Below are 19,677 nucleotides of genomic sequence, written 5' to 3' on the forward strand. Positions count from 1 at the left end.
TGAAACAATGTTATGCATGACATGCTTTGATACATTGATAGCTAGCTGGCTTATTCATTTAGATATAACTAACTTAATTGATTGCTTGTAGTATAGCCCAATATTTGACTTAAGCCCAAATAAAACGAAACGTGTATTTTTACGTGCGTGTACATGTTGGAATTACACTGAACAAAAATATAAACGCAACATGCAAAAGTGTTGGTTCCATGTTGCATGAGCTGAAATAAAAGATCCCAGAAATGTTCCATACACACAAAAAGCGTATTTCTTTTCAATTTTGTGCAGAAATGTGTTTACATCCGTTTGAGCATTTCTCCGTTGTCAAGACAATCCATCCACCTGACAGGTTTGGCATATCTATAAACTGATTAAACAGCATTAGAAATAGATTAAACAGCATAATCACTACACAGGTATTCCTTTTGCTGTGGGCATTAAAAGGCCACTCTAAAATGTGCAGTTTTGTCACACAACACAATGCCTCAGATATCTCAAGTTTCGATGGAGCATGTATTTGGCATACTGACTGTAGGAATGTCCACCAGAGCTGTTGCCAGAGAATTTAATGTTAATTTCTCCCATAAATCACCCAGCATCGTTTTAGAGAATTTAGCAGTAAGTCCAATCGGCATCACAACCGCAGACCACGTGTATGGCGTCGCAGGCGTGGAAGGAAGCTAACGTAATTTTACTGCATTATAGCAAATGTTTTATTTATTTTATTTAACCTTTTATTTAACTAGGCAAGTCAGCTAAGAACAAATTATTATTTAATAGAGGTGGGGGATCCTGCTTCTGGATACAACAGGCTTGCGTACGCCTTTCGGCCTTGAACTTCAATGAAAGGGGGCAGTCGTTCTACCCTGGATAGTACAAACGATTTGCATTCTGGCAATATGAATGACAACCATATAGGGTCCTATGTATTTACAGTCAGGCAGGCAACAGTCTAGGCTAGAGGGGTCCTGAATTCCACACGCGTGTGTGCGCTCAGCTGCAAGCATGGCAGATCTTCAGATGAGGCTTCTTCGGCAGAAAATCCAGAAAAGAAGCGAAAAGAACAAAGAGCGAAAGCTACTTAATAAACAGAAACAAGATGAAGATAATGGTAACTGTTTTTCGAGTATTGTAATCGTTGTCTACAAGTTGTATTGGCACTCGCCAACCTCGAAGCAAGGCTAGGTAGCTAAATATGTCTGGTGCGTGTTTTTGCGGGGTCATTTATTTTATATATAACCTTTAACTATTGATGTCTCACGGAAATCACAAATATCATTTTAGTTGATACACGTAGCTAAATCACCGATTGTAATAACGTGATCCATTCCGTTAGCGAGCTTAACTAGAAACAAGCTAACGTTAGTAACTAACGTTACTGTTTATTTTGGTAGTTAACGTACTTTAGCTAACTAACCTTAGCCATTAGCTAGTGAAACAAATCCTAGGTAATTTCGAAACATCGTTATGAATGACAGGTTTTGATACAGAGCTCTTTCCACTATTGATATCTTAGTTAAATAAGGCAGCTAGATTACTTGCATCGCATTGATTGTGCGTAGTATAGCCAAATAAGACAATATTGGCCTACAGCCCAAATGAAAGGAAGTGTTTTTTTGTGTTTTTTTTACACGTTGGCATTAGAATTCACGGTAGAGAATGAGAACTGACAGGCTGCGAGCGTCATACGCTTCAAATTAGATGTCAAATCTATTTGTCTTGCATCTGCGCCAAGCAATGCGGATAAACTGCCAGAAGACTGCTTTTTTACAACTGGAATTGTAACATGTATAGCTGGAGTGCATCATTTATGAACGCACCGTAACTATCTACTCCGATTTAAGATCATTCATCTGAGTGTGCCAGGGCGCAGAATAACTGACACGCAGACTAGACCGGGCACACGCGTGCACCATCGCTCGCATGTTGATTTTGTCCAGAGGTGATAAGGGTGTGCAGATCGAAATAGCAGAACGAACTCTGAACCACTTCTATTAATTTGGGGACATGTCGAAACTGATGAAACATTTAGCTAGCTAGCTTTCTTTTGCTAGTTTATTTGTTCTGGGATATAAACATTAGGTTGTTATTTTACCTGAAATGCATAAGGTCCTGTACCCCGACAACTAATCCACAGATAAAAGGGTAAACCTAGTTGTTAGTTTCTAGTAATTTTTCCTCCTTCAGTCTTCTTTGGACTTTATATTGCATTTGGCAACAAACTTTAATTAAGGAGCATTGCCACCACCACCTGGAGTGTGGACCTCAGTTCAGCTTTCAATCACCCACGTGGTTATATGTGCCTAAAAACCAGTTTGCTTCAAAAATAGAACCAAGTTCTATTTTAGCACCTGGCTATGCAGATATGTGAGCAGTTTGGGTGAAATGATTGAATAACGTGTGTGTACATTTATGTAGCAACACAAATAGTGTGGTCAACGTGAGGAATTTACATATGCGCAACACAGGTTGAATATGACTATGGTCAGTAGACATCAGTAAAAAAAGTTATTAAATTGTTGCCAACAGCGGTTAGTCACCAACGCCTTAAAAAACATGAAAACAGCCAAACCAGCTCTGCTAGGGTGAGTGAGGTGTTCTCTCTCTTGTGTCTGGGAGTAGCGAGCCAAATTTAGCCAGTTAGTTTGGGTGCTTGACTGCCATTGTGAGTGTTGCTCAGAGTGCACACTGGATGCTCTGGTGGAGGAGTAGGGTTGATCTGAGCGCTCTGACCTCACGTCGACAGTCAAGCACCAAACCTAATTGGCTAGAGTTAGCTAGCTACTTCCAGACATTTATTTACCTTTATTTAAGACATAAATGAGAGACCACCTCACTGACCATTTTTCTCGCCCTAGCAGAGCTGGTTAGAATGTTTTTGTGTTATCTAGAGCTTTGGTGACTGTGACTATGCTACTGATACCGGTCATATTCAACGGATGTTGCGTGTTCATGAATGAAACAGTTATTCTGCATGCTGGAACACTCAGATGAGGGCGCTCTGAAATCGGAAATAGATAGCCAGAGTGAATTTACAAATGCACCCATAGAAAGAACGAGACTTAGCCAAATGCTTTATAAACTGCTAGGGTGTATTAGTTATAAACACTCCTCACGTTCGTGGGCCAACATAACAGGAGGTACGTACCGTGGCTACCGTAGGACTTAAGGTATAAGGTGAGTCAAAAGGAACACAGAACAATAATTTACAAGGGGTACATAGCAAACATAAATTCAACTGTTTATTGCGCCTTACATCATCTTCACGGAGTCTTGACCTGCTACTGGATGGGCAAGTGTAGCAACAATTTTTTTATAACTAACCTAAGATGGACCAGAGTCTGTTTCAAATTGAAGCAAATTAATCATAGTGGGCAGAAAAGGCAACGGTGGTGGGCAGAGCCAAGCATGCGCTAGTGAGATCCTATTGGCACGTTTGATCATTTATTTGCATATTTACGTTAGGGAACGCCTACACTGAAATACGAGTGTGCGATCACCAAATTCGCCGTTGCAATCCTTCTAAATAACGCAGTCCTCTGGTACAGATTCTAATTTTGGAAACAGAACTGTATGGAGATCAAATGTTTCATTGATGAGGAAATTAGCAGAATGTTGGCCAAAATCCATCTCACTTCATCTTCTCCCACTGCCGGCAACTGGGCTTTCTCTCATCGCCATATTTGATTTTGGGTGGAAACGCCAACCGGATGCTTTACATTTATACATCCAGTGAAATATCTGGCTCATTGTTATATCTGTCAGTGTAGTGTTTGTAATGCAAGATGGAGGGAGAGCCTGTCTCTTGTCAGAGATCGGGTTTATTTTGGGAGATTGCAAAATATGACATTTTCATTCAATACAGGGTAAATATCTTTCAGGTGATAATAAAACATGTTTAACTTTTTTCTAATTGTCATAAACAATCGTCACTACCATCACAATAAACCAAAATAGTCAAATACTGTCTGAAAGTGAATTGATTATCAATTGCAGTATTTTTTTTAGAAACAAATGCAAAATTCACACTTACTGTACACTGTTTTAACAGTTGCCACAGACCATATTTTTCCGATGACCTCATGTTTGTGGCATCTGTCTTCTGTTTACACACAGGTGTTCGGAGACGCAGATAGCTCATTAGCACAGGTAGTCCATTCTCTTACATATTTTTCCCGTAAGCATGCTATAATATGGACATATCGCCTTGCGGGAACCTTAACTCTATAAAGTTGTGTATCAATTTAACCTTTTTGTTTTTTGAAAATTATTTATTGCTGATAACATGCATGTTAATGCTCAGACCGAGCGTCGCACCTCTTAACAAAACTCCCCTACAGAAGATGCCTTCATCCAATGACTTATGTAATAGAACGGAAACATGATCAAGGGCTAGCTTGTAGTGCTTGCTCGCTAGCTAGTCAATGTTACTAGTTGAATGATAACATCATCAACCAGGCAAAGGAGGCTATTTAAAAAATAATTGTTAAAAATCTGTGTATTCACAGGTGACGCAAACAGACTTCCAGAGGAGCATTGTGATGAAACGAGTCACGGGGCCACAGCAATTTCAAAGCCACCGAATGCCAAACCCACAAAGAAGCCACAAATACAGAAGAATGTGTCTGCAGAGGTGAACACAGAAGAAAAATCTGTCAAGATGAAAAGGAAGCTCAAAACTGCTGAATCGCCAGGTAATGTGATATTCAGTCATTTCTTAAAATTGTTGTAGCTAGGATTTGAGATTCTGATATTACTCCCCTTTTCAAGAAGGCCGGGGTAAATGGCTAAGTGCCGGTTTACCAAGTAATTTCATGTTTTCCTTGTCAAAGTATTTTTGTGGTTCTAACGTAGGTGTGAAAAAAGCCAAGAAGGATGAGGCAGATGATGAGGAGGAGAGGGGGTTGACTGTGACTGAGGACGATGCTGATCAGGGCACAGACAAACCCACACAGCCTCTTGAAGGGGCAGAGGCTGGAGAGGAGGAGGAGGAAGATGATGATGACGACGACGATGAAGAGGGAAGTGAAGATGAGGCGGAAAAGGGGGAAGGAGAGAAGTTTGGGGATGATGATGAGGAAGATGGACCAGAGCTCCCAACTGGCTTGACAGGTATTCACTGTTCAATGACATAGGTCAGAGGCCTTTACACTACCAAATGTTGGCCATGTCAACTGTGAATGTTATCTGTAGCAGTAATATCTCAGTATTAGATATGGCCCATGAACTATTTACAATTTAGCCTCTGCAAGCATACAATTATGTATAGTATTCTGTATTTAACCATGACCTGCTTGGTAACCATGGTCTTTTACTTTAGGTCAAGGATGAGGGTGGGGGCCACAAAAAAACTGAATTGTTCATGAGGGACTGTAGTTGCTCGCAGGTCTGCATGCCCCCCTTCCACCACATTGTGCGCAAACCATTTTAGCAGCCCGCCTCTTAACATTGGAGATAAAAAATCAAAAATAAATAGCTTTAGAATTAATTTGGCGGGTTTGAAGAAAGTTTTCTGCACATTTTGCCATGGGGCAGAGAGAAGATATTACAGTTGTATTACTAATTTCATGCACTTCTACTCATTTTTCCGTGGGGTGGAGAGAAATGTTTGCAGTTTTATGACCTACAAAATCAGTGGGTAATTTGACCATGACTACTAAGTTTAGATAGCTGAAGAATCGCAACATTTACCTGGAGCTAAGTCTGCAAATAGCACTGCTGGGTGATTAAAAAAAAAAAATATATATATATATATATATATATAAAAAATGTTTTAAATCATAATGAATCAATCATGTCATAACACTCTTAGCAAAATATTTTCTTTACAACCTGTAGAAAGTACTAGAATAGAAAGATTCAGAACTTTGCAACAGCACAGTTGAAAACTATATGGCAAATATAAATCGACTGGATGGTGTTCAGAGATAGATAGGAGGGGTTGAGCTGAAGGGTGGGACAAGAAATAACAAGACAACGAATGTGAAATATACTGTCTGTAAAATATAAATATATAAAGCTTGAAGTAGAAGCCTAAGTGTTGTAGATTAGTTTCCTCAATTCGTTGAGGGGTGGTAGGGTTAAGGGAAAATAATAAAGGACATGTATTTATTTCTCTCTCAATATCACAGTGCATTTGGAAAATATTCACTCCTTTACCTTTTCCACATTTTGTTATGTTACAGCCTTATTCTAAAATTGATGAAATACATTTTAAAACTCAGTAATCTACACACACTACCCCATAATGACAAAGTGTAAACATGTTTGTTAGAAATTTTTGCACATTTATTAAAAATAAAAACCTTAATTTACATAAATATTCATCCCCTTTGCTATGAGACTCGGAATTGAGTTTAGGTGCATCCTGTTTCCATTGATCATCCTTGAGATGTTTCTACAAGTTAATTGGAGTCCACCTGTGGTAAATTCAATTGATTGGACAGGATTTGGAAAGGCACACACCTGTCTATATAAGGTCCCACAGTTGACATTGCATGTCAGAGCAAAAATCAAGCCATGCGGTCAAAGGAAGTGACCGTAGAGCTCAGAGAAAGGATTGTGTCGATGGCACAGATCAGGCCATGGGTAGCAAAACATTTCTGCAGCATTGACGGTCCCCAAGAACACAGTCCTCCATCATTCTTAGATGGAAGAAGTTTGGAACCACCAAGACTCTTCCTAGAGCTGGCTGCCTGGCCAAACTGCGCAATCACTGTGGAGATGGGAGAACCTTCCAGAAGGACAACCATCTGTGCAGCACTCTACCAATCAGGCCTTTATGGTAGAGTGGCCAGACGGAAGCCACTTCTCAGTAAAAGGCACATGACGGCTCACTTGTGGAGGAAACCTGGCACCATCCCTATGGTGAAGCATGGTGGTGGCAGCATCATGCTGTGGGTATGTTTTTCAGGGACTGGGAGACTAGTCAGGATCGAGGCAAAGTACAGAGAAATCATTTTTGAAAACCTGCTCCAGAGCGCTCATGACCTCAGACTGGGGTGAAGGTTTACCTTCCAACAGGACAACAACCCGTAGCACATAGTCAAGACAACGCAGGAGTGGCTTTGGGACAAGTCTCTGAATGTCCTTGAATGGCCCAGTCAAAGCCTGGACTTGAATCCGATCAAACATCTCTGGAGAGACCTGAAAATAGCTGTGCAGCGATGCTTCCCATCCAACCTGACAGTGCTTGAGAGGATCTGCAGAGAAGAATGGGGGAAAAACGCACCAAATACCGGTGCTGTAATCGCTGCCAAAGGTGCTTCAAAATTGTACTGTATAAAGGGTCTGAGAACGTTGGTAAATGTGATAGTGTTTTTTAAGTCAAAGGGTTCTGAATACTTCCATATTTACAAAAAATGTATATGGGGGATTGGAAATTATTTGATATTAATGGAAGCCACAATATATCTGCAATATTAAAGCTGATTCCAACAGTAAGTTGAGACCCCGACTGAGTTACTTTTTTTTTTTAAAAATGGATTCTTCAAGAGGAGTGGGGGTTGTGCCACCAGTTGCCCATTTAGATAATCCTTGGTCAGTCTACTTGTGTTAGTGCTAGACTAGAGCCTTTCTATGCCAAACCCATGCAGGTTTGAACTCTGTTTTCTGTTTCCCAGGTGCATTTGAGGACACATCGTTTGCCTCTTTAGCCTCTCTGGTGAGCGAGAACACTCTAAAGGGTGTGAAGGAGATGGGCTTTGACCACATGACCGAGATCCAACACAAAAGCATCCGCCCCCTACTGGAGGGAAGGTAAGCCTACATTTGACATTTTATTAGCCAGAATTTCCACCTGTTAATTGTCCTCTACAAGGCTGACTGAAACAGAGCTCTGTAAAATCATTCTAGGACTCTGGGTGTGGCTGTCATGACATATTGTCAGCCCATAATTGTAATGCAAATAACTGCTGTTCTCATAGTAATTGACCGTTTAATTAACATGAACATGTTTAGCATCTCTGGGCTTCCAGGCATACAAGCTGCTGATTTGATGTGCGCATTTGGAACATCTAAAAGTCTAATAAATCCATTTAATATAGCCTACACCTTCACAATAAAATCCATTATTTCATTATGATAGGCCTATAAATGTGTGAATGTCTTAGAAATCAAAACATGGGCTGAATGATTCGGCACTCTGCGCTTCCCGCGGGGGGTAGAGACAATTGCATTGCTGCTCTGCTGGTGTGGCAAATCAATGAGAGATGGAATTAAAAAGAAAATTAGAAGGGCTATAACGATCAAAAGCCAACAATGTAGGCTGTTGTTTAGGCTGTAATCTGGAGTTGTTTGTAGGTGAACATGAACTCACTCATGTACACGCACACATTCATGCTAAACGCATCACAACTGTTGCTACCAGACTCTTGTACACTTGGCCCCATCCCACCCTTCCACAATACACGTGTTAATATTGGACAATAAATTGTGCCTTACTGTATTATACTCCAGCTAAAATGTGTATTATAAACTGGGTGGTTTGAGCCCTACCAGGGGTAGGACAAATTTGTAGTTTTACTGCTCTAATCACTTTGGTAACCAGTTTATAACAGCAATAAGGCTCCTCGGGGGTTTGTGATATATGGCCAATATACCACGGCTAAGTCTAGGCACTCCACGTTGCGTTGTACAAAAGAACATCCCGTAGCTGTGGTATATTGGCCATATACCACACCTCCTCAGGCCTTATTGCTTAATTCTATTGTACTGCCATTTACTGTGTTTGTATTATCATTTCTTATTGTTATATTGTCGAAGGAATCTGCAAGTAAGCGTTTCGTTGGACGATCTATACCATGCGTATCCTGTACGTACCGTACCATTAATAAAACTTGAAACTAATATTAGGACGGTAAGAAACGCACTTAGCCTCAATTAGCTAGCTTCTCTCGGTTTGATGCAGTCAAGACGGGTAATATGTAAACGGATGGGATGATAAATAACTAGCAAGAAGTTAAGTCGTTGCGGTCTCTCCCTTCTTGCCTGCTCTGAGCCTCCCGTGTCTTACCTACACATTCACACACACGACCTCCGCTCCCTAGTAGCCTACAGCTGCTCGCTCTATGCCTCTCTCCCTTTGTCCATAGCTCCAGTTTAATAAAGTAGCAAAACAATTGGCTTTTCTGTTGCTTCTGTCACTCGGAACAGACCGGGTCCATAAGGGGACAGGTTTGGTTGTCCTTTAGGTTATTTCGGTCCGGATTTTAAATATATGCATATTGGGTCCCTGACCAACAGAATTACTGTGACCAACAGAATGACTTTCATGACTTGTGACTGCTGGTGTGGTGATAATATGGTCACTGCGACAGCCCTATCCAGGACTACCAAATGCTGCCAAATGGCATCCTAGAATTAGCCCTACGGGACTGATAAACTGAGTAATGTTGTTTTTGGCTTGATCGATGACGTCCTTTGCTCTTCTGAATTTTTCTAGAGATATCCTGGCTGCTGCTAAGACCGGCAGTGGTAAAACCCTGGCCTTCCTAATCCCCTCCATCGAGCTCATCTACAAACTCAAGTTCATGCCCAGGAACGGTAAGATTAGTGAAGATGTATAAATATGTTACCACAGTCTTTTTAGCACTGCTAACATCAAAGGCATAGTGTCTAGACCTCGCCTAAGACTCAACCCTGCTTCCCCACTATCCCCAGGCACGGGCGTGGTGATCCTGTCCCCAACGCGCGAGTTGGCCATGCAGACGTATGGCGTGATGAAAGAGCTGATGACCCACCACGTGCACACCTTTGGCCTGATCATGGGCGGCAGCAACCGCACGGCCGAGGCCCAAAGGCTGGCCAACGGTGTCAACATCCTGGTGGCCACACCCGGCAGACTGCTGGACCACCTGCAGGTAATGATGATGATAAGAACAGTACATTTAGTAAAAGTCCTTTTCATAAAATTCTGTCAAAGTGGGGACTAGGGTCATTTTGACAAAGGATTGGATTATATAACTTTTCAGTGTAGGTTACTTATTTTACAGAAGGAATTTTGCATTTAGTGCTGGCTCTCTTCATTTGTTTCTCCCCACAACCTTGCAGAATACTGCTGGCTTCATGTATAAGAACCTCCAGTGTCTGATTATTGACGAAGCCGACCGTATCCTGGAGGTCGGCTTCGAGGAGGAACTGAAGCAGATCATCAAACTCCTGCCAAGTATGTACCCGCATCATGGCCATAACCAACCTTACATATACTGTACCATGGAGTTTGGTGTTGCTATTTGTCTTGTGTGTATGTCTAACTCCCAATGTCTAACATCATGCATTGATCCTCAGAGCGGAGGCAGACCATGCTGTTCTCGGCCACCCAGACCCGTAAGGTGGAGGACCTGGCCCGTATCTCCCTGAAGAAGGAGCCCCTCTACGTGGGCGTGGACGACAACAAGGACAACGCCACCGTGGATGGCCTTGAACAGGTAAACAAAACGACTCACTGCTGCAGTGTGACTATAAGTTAAGTGCATTGCCTTCAGTTGCCCCAAGACATTAACTGAAAGTAGCAAAGCTTTGTTTTTTTGTTAGTGGTCTTGACAGTTGGTTTTGGAGCGCCAAAAATTCAAACGTGCAGGCCGTTCAGCGAGGTTTGGCCTGTAGTGGCTCTGTCCTTTCCTGTACTGTCTGCTAGATAGAAGTGGGGTGGTTTTGAGACCCTGCCAGGTCTCCACCACGGCAAGTTTACAGTTAAACCTCACACATCAATTACAATATGCACTTGACAGGTTTGTGGTTCTCTGGTGCATCGAGGGTGGCCTGATATGTAAACTTTGTTTTGCTTGCCAGGGCTATGTGGTGTGTCCGTCTGAGAAGCGCTTCATGCTACTTTTCACCTTCTTGAAGAAGAACCGTAAGAAGAAGCTGATGGTGTTCTTCTCCTCCTGCATGTCGGTGAAGTTCCACTACGAGCTGCTCAACTACATCGACCTGCCTGTCATGGCCATCCACGTGAGTTGTCACCTTTCAGTCTAGCAGAACGAAAAATGGGTTTCTCTAGGAAAGGTTCAGATAGTACCTCTCCGTTTCTGACCGTTCGTATGTTTTAGTGTTGGCTGAAACTGACCTGACTTACTTTATTAGCTTGTTTCGGGAAGTTATTTGGAGCCCTTTTGAGTCAAAAAAAGACACTCAACCCATATACATCACTGGTGATTAATTACGCCGGCTCTAAAATATGATTAATCTCAGTGTCTCTAGTAACAACAATGTAGTTCCAAGGCAAGCAACAGATTGCAGGCTACACTCTGTGTCAGTAGTCTTCGGATGATTATCTGGCTCAATTTGAGCTCTGCTACATTGATCCCCAGTCTGACACCACAAGGCATTCTCTCTCTCATGGGTCTGCTGTGGAGACAACTGGTACATCCACACTTGGATCTTAAGGCCTTGTACCACGATAACACATCTTATGATATGACCAAATCTTGCGCAACAGGATTTAACACGAACATGTACTGTCAAATTCTGTGCGGTTCAACAATGGCATCTTATCCTATGTGGGCAATGCTGTCTGGCAGACATCTAATCAACTGTTTTTCTTTTATCTCTCAGGGGAAGCAAAAGCAAACGAAGCGTACCACCACCTTCTTCCAGTTCTGTAACGCTGACTCTGGCATCCTGTTGTGTACCGACGTGGCGGCCAGAGGCCTGGACATCCCCGAGGTGGACTGGATCGTACAGTATGACCCCCCAGATGACCCCAAGGTACCTAGTACCTAAGTTTGAGAGACACTTATTATTTATCTTTGACACTATTGAGTAATAACCCTTAGTCTATAAGCATCTCCAGCCAATGCCTCAGTGAAGCATTAACATCTGTTTCCCTTGTTCTTATTTCTTTCTTATCCTAGGAATACATCCACAGGGTCGGCAGAACAGCTCGCGGGATCAACGGCATAGGCCACGCCCTCCTGATCCTGCGGCCAGAGGAGTTGGGCTTCCTGCGCTTCCTCAAACAGGCCAAGGTAAGACCCTAACCCAACCATCTCTAACCTTACCTCAACCCAGCTCTTAACAGTAAAACAAGAAAAAAATGCAACTAAAAGATGGCTAATCAGCAGTTTTTTAAAAGGAAATGTTACATTTTGTTTCCCTCCTGCCTCAGGTTCCTTTGAGTGAGTTTGAATTCTCTTGGGCGAAGATCTCTGATATCCAGGGTCAGGTAAAGACATGCATCCACATTTGATTTCTGCATGTGAACCAGGGCTAAGTGACGTAACGTCTGTGATATAGTGGACTACAGCAGCTAATTAATTGATATGGTGAAATGATAAACGTCCTCCTGTGAACAGGAGTTAGCTTCTGTGACTTTAGCGCAATTATCTGACACGCCTTAAAATCCCAATGACAAATTCACACAAAGGTCTTCACATTTTGTTCTTTGAAGCTGGGGAAATTGATTGAGAAGAACTACTACCTGCACAAGTCAGCCCAGGAGGCCTACAAGTCCTACGTGCGGGCGTACGACTCTCATTCGCTCAAAGCGATCTACAGCGTCAACACGCTCAACCTCCCCATGGTGGCGCTCTCCTTCGGCTTCAAAGTGCCCCCCTACGTCGACCTCAGTATCCTTTTTCTACGGCAACGACCTAGGCGTACTTTCACCAATGTCGTTCAAAGTGTTGCGTTGCCTTATCTATTCGTGGTCATGACTTTTGCAAACTTATCAAATCTATTTATGATTAAAATAATGATGCATAGTAATTATTATAGTAATTATAGTGTACTTATTTATCATTACCTAATTGGTCAGTTCAGTACGGTGTTTCCTTTAACCCAGCACTCCGCTCCAGACGTCCACAGCAAAGGAGGACTGAAGATGACGAAGAGGGGTGGGGGCGGCGGCTTCGGCTACCAGAAGGGCAAGGGCGCTCACAAAGCCAAGATCTTCAAGCACGTCAACAAAGGCAAGGGGGACAAGAGGCAATTCTCTCGCTAGCCTGCGGTCCTTGGGGGACATTGCAAAATGGCTTCCTGACCTGGACTCACTCTGTCCAGAGACCGATCTATTAGCCTGTTACTGGGCATTGTGTCTCGCTCCCTATTTGTGTGTGAAAGACCAGTCTGTTGGGTCGCCACTAGTTACCACAGCCACAAAGTCATTAACCTCGGTTATTTATTTTCTTAAAATCAGATTTTAAATCTAACCTTAACCACACTGCTAACCTTATGCCTAACCTTTAAGACTAATAGCAAATGTTTGTATTCATTCATTTTTACAACATAGCCAATTTTGACTTTGTTGCTGTGGTAACTAGTCTCTTGTAAGGGGGCTCAATTGTTTTGCTCCAATGTCTCAGCCTGTCTTTCTCTGAACAGGTATTTTGTAGTGACAGGACTCGTGGGCTCATACCGTTCTGAGGACAGCCCTTGCATTCCTTTCCTCACAGCAGATGTGGATTTTTACTGTAGATTCTCTTTGATATGAGTATGCAGCACTGTACATTGATTTGCATTATTTTCCTCCTCTACTGGCCAATTTAAAAAAAATAAAAAATATACACCCACACTGTTGGCAAACTCTTCCCATTTGTATACCGTTTAAAAACTTTTTTTTAAAAGTATATTTATGGAGCCCTTTCCGTTATAGGCACAAAATGTATCAACACAGGACTAAGTATTAGTGCACTTGTGACCTTTAATAATTATAGGTAGGGTATTGTTATGGAAATTGGTTGTAATGGCACACTGTTTTCTGAATTTGAGTAACATCACAGCATTGAAGAGCTGGTCCTGCCCACTGAGCAAATGGTTGTAGTGACAGGGGAGTTCCACATGGGGGCGGTGTATTCAAGCACTCGTGTGATGTACAGGTAACTGCCAAAATAATAAACACTTCAGTAAATGAGGGATACAAAGTATTGAAAGCAGGTTTTTCTACCGGTGTGGTTCCTGAGTTAAGTAAGCATTTAACATCCCATCATGCTTAGGGTGATGTACAAAAGAAACGTGTGAGTAACAATAAGAATGGTTTCAGAGGAACGCTCAGACGTCACGTTCATCAACCGATGGTTGCGTGCCACATCGACTGCTGTCGGGCACCAGTTTGCTATAACGTGGTAAGCTGATACATAAATGACCTATCCATATTGATCGAAAGTTCTGACGTGTCGGCAATGTTTGAGCAGAGGAGCGCGACCGTTATGACTTATGCCCTCGCCCCTAACTGGTTCCTGTTTCATTACATTTGTCTGACTTTTCTCATTGAGGTCACACTCCCATCTCCCTCGACAGTTGCTCTTGTCACATGACGGCTTACCTTCATCAATGCCATAAACTTGTCATAAACCATCAAATCACTCATGTTTGATGCAACAGTGTTACGTCCATGATACAGTGAGCCTGTGGCATACATGTTTTACATTATACCTACAACATATTGACTTGCAAGTCAAACTGAGTTTCCATTGTAGTTGCTGGGAGAACCTTTTTTTTTTTTAGGTAACACTATGTTGCTGTGAGTGAACCTTACTATTTACAGTATGTCCATTAGGGAGTGCTTATGAAGACTATGCTATGTAAAGCCTTTAAAAAATTGTAATTTTCTTTAAAGTGGGACCAATAAGGACATGGCGCAATAGGCCTACTACTGTTGGGTGCTACTGGTCTGTGCAGTTAAGATTCCAGTACCATGAGGAAAGCTGTTAGGCAGGAAGCATCCTTTTCTGATGGTGCACACACTCCCTCATGCAGCTGCCAGCCAAATCATTAGACGCAAGTTCAGCCTGTCACTATCTGGCATACAAGGCTTACCAGAAAAGTTTCCGCTCTGCGTGCAATCTCAAATGGACACAGTTTAGGCATCTGTTTTGATTTGTTTTCCTAAGTGTCGTGCCGTAATTCTTTCACACTGGCAAAGACATGTATGGACCAACTATCTTCAGCCATTATGACACAACTCACGCCCACTCAAAAGATTGAAGAACATTGTGTAATTTGAATGCTTGAGAAATTCATATAAGGAAGAGTTGAGAGGTAGTATTACAAGTAAGATCTTTTAACAACTGTCATTGTACAATACTATACCTGGGTCAAATACATAACTACTGCAATATTTTTTGGTTTGCCTGGCACATAGTATCATTTCCAATCTCCCTAAATTGCAAACACCAAGCGTAATCATGTTCTTTAGCTAATTAAAGTAATCAGCTGTTCCACAATGAGATGAGTAAAGTTCCTCGTCCTTTTGTGACAGTTTTGTTCCCAGGCCTCTTTTTGTGACAGGTGGCACATCTGCATGTTGCTGCACCAGTTCTACAGAGGCAGCCAATGGAGAACAACCACACTGTCACTGTTACGGAGGCACAGCCAAGCAGCTCCATTAGCTTTACCCATCTGTTCCAGTCAATTGTCCCCAGATTGAGCAATACAACTTTGAGTTGCGTCAGAAGGAATGTATTCACGCCACAGTTTTTAGAGCGGTTCCCATGTCAATATGGGAGGCACAATGAGTTGAAATCCCTGGCAGCCGCCATCTAAACAAAGCAGTAGACACTTTACACAACGTCTTGCATTGTATGTCACACTCTCCTGACGTGGCCTTTGGCACAGACCACACATTTGTTTACAGCTTGAGACAACTTGTCCTTAATGTGATTTAGGATAGTGTTAAGGACCCTATCAGGTAGGTCAGTGGGACAGTCTCATAATGAGATTCTGTTCATATCAAATCGTTGACCTGAAGTATCTCTTGGTGCTGTTGCAGATGGTGCTGTGAAGATGGGGGTTTGGAGCTGTAGGGCAGGGTTGACCTCCATTGAAGGCTTTGTTGGGGTCAAGTCCCCACTCCCATTCCCCAAATGGCCTCCGATTGAGACTCTGGATCCTCCTTGTCAAGCTCTACCACATACTCTTGTCTTGTGAAAGTACCATTATCTAATGGGATGGGGTGACAAGGAATGGGGGGGTGGTGGTCCTGAGTGGAAACCCTCGTACACAAAAGCACTGTACACGTAGGGCTGACACAATTTACTGTACAACTGTGTAACCAATGTTTATGAAGGCTGTAAAATTGTATAAAACATTTTTTGGGGGCAAGAACAGCTCACTGAAGACTGGACAGCCGGGCATTCGTGCAGTTGAGTCTGTTTCTGCACTGCTGTAACATGGGCTCTACAGTAATATGGGCTCTACAATGTGGAGAAACTTTGTTTTGTTCCTTGCTAAAACAAGCACAGTGTTGTAAGGCTTTGGTTGCCTAGACAATGACCCCTCCCTCTGCAGCAGAAGCACATGCAGTCAGGAGTGGTGGAGAGAAGGAAATGTGCATCTTGAATTTTTGTTAACTGTTATTACAATGACCGCAGTCATTTAGATGACCATTAACCGTCATCCAAAATTCCAGGACCGTTACAGCCCTATTGTACTGACATGTTTTTTTTATATCCAATGTCAGGGAGAGCATTTGGGTCTTCTCAGAAATGACCGGATGGCTGTCTTCTGCCAGGCGAGCACACTGAAAAGGGAGGACTTTTGCACAATGCGACCAGTTCGGCTGAACATTTAACATAACCAATTGATACTCTGCAACTGCAGTGTACAAGCAACCTCTAAATGTATGAGTGCATTTCACTTTCAAACCGTTTAATGAAGAGCAGCTATCAGTTTGTTCACTCTTTCATGATATGACTCGTAAAAGGCAGATCAAATAAAACCACACTACAGGTTCCCATATAATGTTAACTAACGCTGTATTTGGTTTCGCATTACAATATTTGTGGGGTCCAGGTGTGCTGGTTTTAACTCCACAGTACCGTTATCAACAATTTTGTTTTTTATTGCAAAACAAGACCCAGGACCTGTAGTTGATGCACATCTACAGTATGTCCGCTGATGAGATGAGAAATCAAGCAACTTGTAAGAATAAGCAATACAATATTTGTTTGGTATTTAATTGCACCCAAATAATATAGCAAAAAAAAAAAATGTATGCCCAGCTTTTATGTTTTAAAATATAAAACATAAATTGATACAGTCGCTTCTGGTTGTCTCAGTCGTCATTCCTACTTGCACTGGTAAACCACTCGTTTAAAACCACACGAGTAGTATCCAACCCCAGCCCAAAGGCCCTCTCCCACCCGTCATGGGCCAGATGGAAACCATCAATGTTTCCACACAAACACACCCAGTCATGCTCTCTCTATCTCCAAGGCATCCTGAGACATTTGCTACTCCGAAGTACATATGAAAAACACGACTATGACTTCCATCTCATTTGTTTTAGATGACATTGCTACCCCTCTAAGTTAACTCACACACACACAAAAAAATGCTTTTAAACTGTTTTGATTTGAGTATTGTGTTTTTGGAGCTTCTGGGTCAAAGGTTTAGACATATGACTGTGGTGTAATGAGAACCTTCTATGGGCCTCTCCAACCAGCCTCTCCTCTGGGATTAAATTGTTGATATCACTGACTAGGCATGAGGGGACCGCCCAGATGGAATAAACACACGCCAGCTGCAGGATAGAAAACATCACTTCGAATCACTAACACACACAGTACCCTCAAGCCAGCCCTGATTGATATTTGATACTGTGATACTATTTGTTTGCCATGCTCTCAATTTCACAAAACAAATTTTATTGGTCACATACACTTGTTTAGAAGAAAAAGAAAAGCACACCTATTAAGATGAGGTGCTGGCTAGCGGAGTAGAAAACTTGAAAATAAAAGAGAGCCGCACACTCCAGGAGCTCAGATGCAAAAATGTAATTCCCAACGTTTCGACAGCCAAGCTGTCTTCATCAGGGTATAATCACAAACACTGCAGGATGACTCGTTTATATAGTGTCAAAAGACACAGGTGTCTGTAATCATGGCCAAGAGTGGCCTAATATCATTGGTTAATAATCAAATATACATTTTTTTGCAGCAATATCCAACAAGTAATATTCTTAATTTCACAACACAAGTATCAAAAGTAAAATCATTTTTAAATTCCTTGTATTAAGCAAAGCAGACAGACACATTTTCTAGTTGTGGGGAGGTGCAACTCAATATTAGGAATGTGTTCTTTATGTTTTGTAGACTAAGTGTATGTGAAAAGTATAAATTAAACACAGGTCTAAAGTTAGGTTTCCGCCCTATGAAGGAATGACTGTCGAAAGAGGAGGAAGCAAACATTAGAAAGTACACAAACTATACTGAACATAAATATAAATGCAACACAAAACAATTTGATTGATTTTACTGAGTTACAGTTCAAATGAAGAAATCAGGAGATTGAAATAAATAAATTAAGCCCTAATCTATGGATTTCACATGACTGGGAATACAGATAGGCATCTGTTGGACACAGATACCTTAAAAGAAATAGGCCTCACAATGGGATTGAGGATCTCGTTACAGTATTTCTGTGCATTCAAATTGCCATTGATAAAAAGCAATTGTGTTAGTTGTCTGTAGCTTATGCCTGCCCATACCATAACCCCACCACCACCATGGGGCACTCAGTTCATAATGTTGACATCAGCAAACCGCTCGCCCACATGACACCATACACGTGGTCTGCGGTTGTGAGGCCTGGTGGACGTACTGCCAAATTCCAAACATGACGTTGGAGGTGGCATACGGTAGAGAAATTAGCGTGGCCTTTTATTGTTCCCAGCACCTGCAACTGTGTAATGATCATGCTGTTTAATCAGCTTCTTAACATGCTACACCTGTCAGGTGGATGGATTATCTTGGCAACGGAGAAATGCTCACTAACAGGGATGTAAACAAATTTGTGCACAACATTTTAGAAAAAAATCATTTTTTTGTGCATATGGAACATTTCTGGAATGTTTTATTTCAGCTCATGAGACATGGGACAAACACTACATGTTGCGTTTATATTTTTGTTCAGTGTAGTTTCTGTGGAAGTAGTTACTGGGAGAAGGGTGAATCTACTCAGCTAAGCCCAGATGGGATATAGAGGGGGTAGGGGGCACCAGGTCATCTTTTATTGCCCGAAGTTTCCTGAGCCTTGAAGTGTAGTCTAATCCATTCCAATAGTATCTGTCCTTAATGGCCAGATACTATTATAATCTCCACCAGGCACAGCCAGAAGAGGACTGGCCACCCCTCAGCTTGGTTTCTCTCTCGATTTCTTTCTCAATAATTTTTCCTAGCCACTGTGCTTCTAGATCTGCAGTGCTTGCTGTTTGGGGTTTTATGCTGGGCTTCTGTATAAGCACTTTGTGACATCTGCTGATGGTATAAGGGCTCTAAAAATATATTTGATTTGATTAATAGCTGTCCTTGTTTGTTTTGATGGTGAGTTGAAATAAAGACATACAATAGGTTGATGGGAGAACAAATAACATTTTTTACACCCCCAAAATAATGTACAGTCATTAGGGGGGGGCTATACAGTTTGTCAGAGCATAGGGTAGGATAAACAAAAACAGTCATGCTTGGAAGTGAGGTTGACATACTGATATGTTATAGGGCATCCCAGTTAAATACATTTGCAACCCCAAGATCCAATCAAGGTCAAGCAGCAGAGAAGATGCAACGGGTGCAAATGGAGAAGTAGCTCATGCAAAGTTCAAGAAGTAATATGTACCCACAAAAATTATATTTTGTCTGTCTTTTTTACAGGACTAGAGAGCATTGTCAGGCAGGTGGCAGCTACAGTTGATAGGGCAATGGAGACAGTCAGCGATTCATGGTGGTCTGACGTCGGAGT

General features: G+C 42.0%; 1 protein-coding gene across 2 annotated transcripts; it reads left to right on the plus strand.

Moving 5' to 3' along the window:
* The first annotated feature begins 934 nt into the window (after positions 1-934).
* Positions 935-13,513, plus strand: ddx18 (DEAD (Asp-Glu-Ala-Asp) box polypeptide 18). 2 transcript variants are annotated; one of them, XM_024403483.2, is made up of 14 exons: positions 935-1,111; positions 4,509-4,694; positions 4,855-5,112; positions 7,623-7,758; positions 9,443-9,543; positions 9,661-9,860; positions 10,051-10,165; positions 10,288-10,427; positions 10,792-10,953; positions 11,557-11,709; positions 11,856-11,969; positions 12,110-12,166; positions 12,392-12,569; positions 12,798-13,513. In XM_024403483.2, exons 1-14 carry the CDS (start codon positions 1,006-1,008, stop codon positions 12,941-12,943), a joined length of 2,052 nt encoding a protein of 683 aa, XP_024259251.1. In that variant the 5' UTR covers positions 935-1,005; the 3' UTR covers positions 12,944-13,513. The 2 variants fall into 2 exon arrangements, with proteins under 2 accessions (XP_024259251.1, XP_042171296.1); XM_042315362.1 differs by lacking the exon at positions 935-1,111 and adding an exon at positions 4,127-4,149.
* Positions 13,514-19,677: the final 6,164 nt, after the last annotated feature.

Source organism: Oncorhynchus tshawytscha, linkage group LG03 (genome assembly GCF_018296145.1).
Source record: "Oncorhynchus tshawytscha isolate Ot180627B linkage group LG03, Otsh_v2.0, whole genome shotgun sequence".
Lineage (NCBI taxonomy): Eukaryota > Metazoa > Chordata > Actinopteri > Salmoniformes > Salmonidae > Oncorhynchus > Oncorhynchus tshawytscha.

Coding starts and splice junctions, on each gene's coding strand:
- ddx18 (XM_024403483.2), top strand. CDS start 1,006: ATGGCAGATCTTCAGATGAGGCTTCTTCGGCAGAAAATCCAGAAAAGA. Junction 1,112..4,508: donor GAAACAAGATGAAGATAATG/GTAACTGTTTTT, acceptor GTGTATTCACAG/GTGACGCAAACAGACTTCCA. Junction 10,954..11,556: donor TGCCTGTCATGGCCATCCAC/GTGAGTTGTCAC, acceptor TTTATCTCTCAG/GGGAAGCAAAAGCAAACGAA.